The 6,469-nt window shown below is 39.8% G+C and overlaps 1 protein-coding gene across 2 annotated transcripts in view; it reads left to right on the top strand.

The window, feature by feature from the left end:
- Positions 1-3,692: 3,692 nt before the first annotated feature.
- LOC110491305 (uncharacterized) overlaps positions 3,693-6,469 on the top strand; it is a 3,003-nt gene continuing 226 nt past the window's right edge. Inside the window, exons 1-3 of one of the 2 annotated variants that reach the window (XM_021564660.3) lie at positions 3,693-4,074; positions 4,191-4,371; positions 4,576-6,469. The exon at positions 4,576-6,469 is cut by the window's right edge and continues 226 nt beyond it. In XM_021564660.3, the coding sequence (XP_021420335.3) occupies positions 3,904-4,074; positions 4,191-4,371; positions 4,576-5,948 (1,725 nt within the window). In that variant the 5' untranslated portion in view covers positions 3,693-3,903 and the 3' untranslated portion in view covers positions 5,949-6,469. Of the gene's footprint in view, positions 4,075-4,190; positions 4,372-4,545 lie in introns of both variants that reach the window. The other variant, XM_021564658.3, reaches the window with a different exon arrangement.

Below are 6,469 nucleotides of genomic sequence, written 5' to 3' on the forward strand. Positions count from 1 at the left end.
GAAGGAAAGAGAGAAGAAGAGAGTAGAAGGGAAGAGAGAAAATGTAAGAAGGATAATAGAAGGTATAGCATATTACAGCACAGTTCAATACAATGTAATCTAACCCATCAGGGTAGAAGCACATAGTCTACATGTCCACGGCCTCTGATGACATTGCAGTTCGCCTTTGTTCCTGTAGATGGCAGCATTTAACTGTTCTTGTATTCTTACAATGTGCCTGTGCCAAACGTTACACCACCCCTACCACTATCAAGATTCACTTGTTTGTCTCTCACTTTAAATATAGTTGTTTCTATTGGCTATTTCAGTGTGTAGACTAGCCACATTATATGGCCTCATGTGACGATGTAGTTCGGTAGGTGATGGTTGTCTTTTCATTGGGACCTTATTCTTTATCCAATACACTTGTCTGCCTGAATGACTTTATTTGTCTGTGATTTTTATAGAAAACATTTCTGTAAATATTTGGTTGACTTCATTTATATTTCAACGCTATTGTATATGGCACTAATGTCGAGCAATAATACAGACTTGGGATTGATTTTGTTTACAACTTGGGGCTGCAGGTAGCCTAGTGGTTAGAGCGTTGGGCCAGTAACCAAAAGGTTGGTAGATTGACTCCCTGGGCTGACAAGGTAAAAATCTGTTATTCTGCCCCTGAACAAGGCAGGTCGTCAGTGTAAATTAGAATTTGTTCTTCACTGACTTACCTAGTTAAATAAAAAAATACAACATACACACTCAGCCATGTGACCACCATGTCTGGGATGACCCTTCCCTTGTGTGCACACACAAAGCATTGTGATGACCCCTCCCTGTGAAATTGTCATGCAAATGAAGGAGTCAGAAAGAAGGTTGGGCATTAAGTCCCAGCCAACATCATGTCTAGTTTAGTGGATCCATGTCTGTGACATGTTGTCTACTGTTTATTATCTATGTTAATTATAAATTAAAATCATACCCCCCCCCAAAAAAAACATTTAGTCTGAGACTGAGGTTGTCATCTCCAAGCCTGTGTGTGCTGTATTCAAGTGTGTGTGTGTGTGTGTGTGTGTATGTGAGTTTGTGTGTATCCGTATTTAAGTGTGTGCTTGTGTCCCAGTCTGAGGTCCAGCTGGTCTGCAGGTCTCTCTCCCAAGGGAACCCTCTTCTCTCCCTCTGTCCTGGAGAGGAATCTAACTCTGACACACACATGAATAAATGCAACTCGCTGATATTTTAAAATGCAAAAAAAAAAAAAGACCAGAGGGATGTATTTGAGTGATCAGCTGGACCTTCCAAATTGGCCTTTTAATCTGCAGTATTTACATCTGTCATGTAAGGATGGTGGAATTATCTATGTTTTATTGTATGCAACAAAGGTTATATAATTCACTTATCCATGTTTCATGAGTGAGAGTGGATGATGTATGAGGAATTAAATGACATACATGTGGACAGTATGTGGATAGAATATGAAGTATATATGAAGTATATATGAAGTATATATGAAGTATATATGAAGTATATATGAAGTATATATGAAGTATATATGAAGAATACATGGGATGTAATACTATATTGAATACTTTCTGAATGCACTGTATATTTGGGCATTTTGTGACTTTCAAATGAGTATCAATTACTGGTGAGCAGCATTCAAATGACTGAACCAGATATACTGTGCAGTTGGATGCCACGACGACTAAATACTAATTACACATTTACAGTCTCTCCCCATTCATTGGTTATTCATCTCATTTAATATGTAGGTAATAATATCAATTATTGTACTAAATCTATATATGAAGTGGCGTGTATTAAAATGTCAGCCATGACACGATTAGTGAAAGACAGACACCTTGTACCAATACTTACCTCCTCAGGAATGGGCTGTGAGAGAGGCAGGTGATCAACCTTATCGATATTTAAGACTCTGTGTTGACTCTATCCTGAGTTACGGAGGTTATATAGGGGGTAATGATTACCCAAACCTTCATCTACACCAGCTTTACTGCTAGACCTAAAGTAGCTGACAGACCTGATACTGTCAACCCTGGTGCCTTTATTATTTGACTATAAGATATGAGGAAAATGCAAGCATTGTCAATGTCCCTTTGCGTACTTTCCTTCCCCCTCAATGGGCGTTCTGACAATCTCACTGTCTGCGTTGGCTGTTCCATCAGATGATGCCTCTCCATGAGAACGTGCAATGATTGTTGTTTAGATATGATATATTTAATCTTTAAACTAGATTCTAATCTTTTATCAACTCCAGTGTGCACAGATCTTCCTTCCATAGAATGGTTCCTCACAGATGAATCAGAAAATAAAGTATCACTCAGCATGTTACCAGGGAACTGATACAGGAACGGAGGAAAAACATATTCTCCCAGTGTTCTCCAGTGTTAAATCAACACTGATCATGTTAAATTTAAGACATTCCAGGACCAGATTTGTCCAGAGCGGATTGTGGATTCCTATTTGTTTAATTTAATTTAATATTTTTATCTGTAAAATACTAAGACATAAAAGGCATTTTTGGCGCATTTCCCCCCCTAAAATGTTATTTACAGTAAAACATGTACAACATATCAACAGTTCCCTCTGGGCAAGTCGGTACATATATCTAAGGATAACCACACAACATTTGCCCCATGCAGATGTCAAATGGCAGTCAAGCATCCAGACCGGTGCCAGGATAAAGTGACTATGGGGACAATTTAGTGTTCTTGCATTGGAATTATATTGAATTCTGCTTATATCACGCTATACCAATAGAACCATAAATTTAAAATGCAGAGACTGTTATTATTGAGTGTTTTTGAAGTGACAGGTTGGCGCGAAATCTGTAGCCTATCTACGCTGCGCTGTATCAACGTAAAAGTTAGGCCTTCGAGCAGTCATAATGACCCAGATTCAGCAGGAGGCAGGCAGATTGCGGTGCCAATGAGTTTGGGATTTATTTACACAGAGATGATGTTTCAAAGATGAAGATGACAGGCTATTTACAAATATATGTATATACAAAATATTGCCTTCAAAAGGTCAGCATTCAAAGAAAAAAAAACTCTCCTCAGGTCAAATCTGTTTTAACCAAAAAACCATAGGCTCAAATACAGCCTCCCCTTGAATTACCCAAAAGTAAACTAACTACTAGAACATCCCCAAAACCGTCACATAAATACATTTGTGAGCTCTCCAAACAACGTTTCCACTTGGAGAATGAGAATGGTATGAATGTATATTTACTGAATAATCAACATTTCCATAACCAAACATTCTAAATGAATGGGGTAAAATGTTCGTTTCGGTACAATTTTATAAATGCTTACAGATAATTTGTTCTTTAGACATGGTGGGATCTTTTTGTGTCTGTAACACTAATTATCCGAGAAATGGCGGTGGAAACGCCTTTATGCACAACTATTGATATAATAACCATCATTTGGAAATAACCTCCTCCTCTCACTACGACTCGGGGAATACATGCAGTTTATTAGGCTACAGGTTATATAAATTATGATTAACTTCACAGTAGTGAAGTAGTGCACTGTGAACTTCATGCACCTTTCCAATACATATCAAGGTTCTTGCTCTGGTGACTTGACGATCGATGCTAGTTTAACAGGTGTTGTGCCGAAACGCTCCCCACTGCCAGAATCTATGTTTAATATAACAAACATACATTCATTATTACTTTCGGTTGACTAGCCTGACGTGACGTTTGTTCTATAGAAAGTATTTGATTCTGATGTGTGTCGTAGAAAGTATTTGATTCTAGCCACAAAATTAAGGAAATTAGAAGAGGGGGGATTTCGGCAAGGCCATTTTCTTGCCGCTTGTTTCCTTTCGGGCAATAATACAGAGTAGGACCGGAAACATTTGACAGCGAATAGGAAGCGAACTAGCCGGTTAGCAGTCATGTCGAGCAAAAATATATTTCAGACAGAGTTATCCCACATTATGGGGTTATACGTTGAAACAACAGTTAGGGAGATGGAGAGACTCCTCTACGAGTGTGCTGCTGTTTTGGAGAATGAAGAGAATAGTTTACTGAAGAGAGAAATGGAGCGTGTGAATACAACCAACACGGTGAGTCCATCGTTAGCCCTACTGCCGCCAGTATTATTCATATTATTCCTTACGTCGTTTGTAATTTGTTTGTAATACGTTATCCGTATTTCAGTCAGTTGTTCTCAATCTTTCAGATGAAATTTGCGTCATTCATGGAAGTGTTGAGTGAAGGCTTGATGGAGAAAATATCACTGCTGATGATGGTGGACGAAACGGAGGTAAAAACTGTGGAGAATACTGGTGGAGGTGGTGAGAGCTGTGGAGAAGATGGGCGCTTCAGTCGGGAACTAGCAACACAAAAAGTAGCAGTAGAGGGTGAGTAGCTTTTATTTCGATTTTTTTTATTATTGTTGGGTGTTCCCAGTACCCATTTCAAACAGAACATTTCCGTTTCCTGTGTAAATTCAATGATATCATGAGTGTTTTTTTTTTTTTCTTTTTTCAACAATCAGATGATTTATCTTCCTGTTTTTTTCTGCGTGTGCACAGCAACAACCAAGATGACCCTCTCTGTTACAGATGAGGTGTCTTCTTCTGAGTCTGATCATCAGGAGGAGGACCTTGACCCCCTGTCCTCACCTTCATCGGACGAGGAATGCCTAGTTGAGGTTGATCCCAGTCAGCATGCTGACCCATCTGCATCAGACCCAGATAAACAAGGCCCAGCTAGGGATGGAGAAGATGTCCAATGTGGGGATTCTGGACCCCTCACCTGTTCCCATTGTGGAAAATGTTTCAGGAAGAAAGGGTTTCTGACGAGACACATTCAGTCCCGTAAAAAACCCTACAGCTGTTCTCCGTGTAGGAAAGGTTTTGATCTGGCCAAACAGCTTGAGGTACATTCTGTTAAACCACGCATAGAGAACACCTTCAGTTGTAACGACTGCAGTGCGGTGTTTCACCGTAAATGTACTTTGCAGTCCCACTTGAAGGGTCACCTAATGGAGGAAACGGTCACATGTACAGTTTGTGAAAGAAAGTTTCTAGGGGAAAAAAGACTGGAGTTGCACAAGTGCAATGGACGGAAAATATTCAGCTGCTCTTCCTGCCCGGAGATCTTAAAGACCAGGGAAGGGTTGTCTTATCGTGAGGAGACACATTCAGAGGAGAGGAAATATAGCTGTGAAACATGCAGCAAAACATTCTTAACCGCTGTGTCCTTAAAAACCCACATGATGTCTCATAAAGAGAAGGATCATCGTTGTACTGTATGTAGCCAACATTTCAGCCGCGCACCTGCTCTCCGAAAGCACATGTTGGTCACCCATCCTGGAGAAATGCCTGAAAAACATTGCATCTGCAGTGTGTGTGGTAGATGTTTCACCAAAAGGAACAATCTGTATAAACACATGAGGACACACAAGGAAGAGAGACTTTTTTCTTGCGACATTTGTGGCAAGAAGTTTAATTCCTCCGGTAATCTCAGCAGACACAATAGAACTCACACGGGCCAGAAATTGTATTCCTGTGACCTTTGTGACAAAAGCTTCACCCAGTCCGGAACCCTGAAGACTCATAAACTAACCGCTCACACTGAAGGTGAAGAAAAGCCTTCTTTCAAGTGTGAGATTTGCGGGGATGTTTGTTCAAGTCGTTATACTCTAAAGAATCACATGGTCACTCACACAGGGAAGAAACCATATCATTGTAGCGTTTGTGGGAAAGGTTTCTTTAGCAATCAACTTGTTAAAGTTCACATTCACATTCACACAGGGGAGAAACCCTTTGAGTGTGATCAATGTGGGAAGAGGTTCAGTCAGAAAAGTCATCTAAAATATCACGAGCGTGTGCACAACGGTGTCAAAGCATTCGTGTGCGGCGTCTGTGGGAAGGCCTATGCTAATAGACAGAATCTGAAACTCCACAAGTGCAGCATTTCTGCAAAATTGTAGTTCTTTAGCGCCACAGCTAATTAACCATTTTATTTTTTGAATTGGACTCATTCATTCATGTTCCTCCATTGTGAAGTGAAACTACAAAGGATCAATCTAAGGTAAATGATTTGTTGTTCCTGTTGTTGTGACTGTGCTCCATTCTGTGTCCTAGCGCCAGACAGACGGTGCAGTAGCTTGCTCTTAATCACAATGTCACTGTGAATGTATTGATCCTGCTGATTCTAATAAGAGACCTTTCATATTGTTGGAGTCTCTCTTATTGATTATTTTTGTTCTGTACTCATTATCAATCAATATTTCAGCTCAATTTCCAATGTCATCCGGTCGGCGTATGTTTTGTTTACCGAGGTTATGAATTTAACTCTCTTAGGCTGATGTCTGTTTGCTTTGTTATCTAGATGATATCAATGTTTTCCTGCTTAAATATATATTTTTTTGACAATCAACAGAGAAATCCGATGACAGCATTAGTGATTTTTACCCCAGCGTCATTGGCTAGGCTTTAGATTAAAGTATTA

The sequence above is a fragment of the Oncorhynchus mykiss genome, chromosome 16 (assembly GCF_057628025.1).
Source record: "Oncorhynchus mykiss isolate SJ-2025 chromosome 16, ASM5762802v1, whole genome shotgun sequence".
NCBI lineage: Eukaryota > Metazoa > Chordata > Actinopteri > Salmoniformes > Salmonidae > Oncorhynchus > Oncorhynchus mykiss.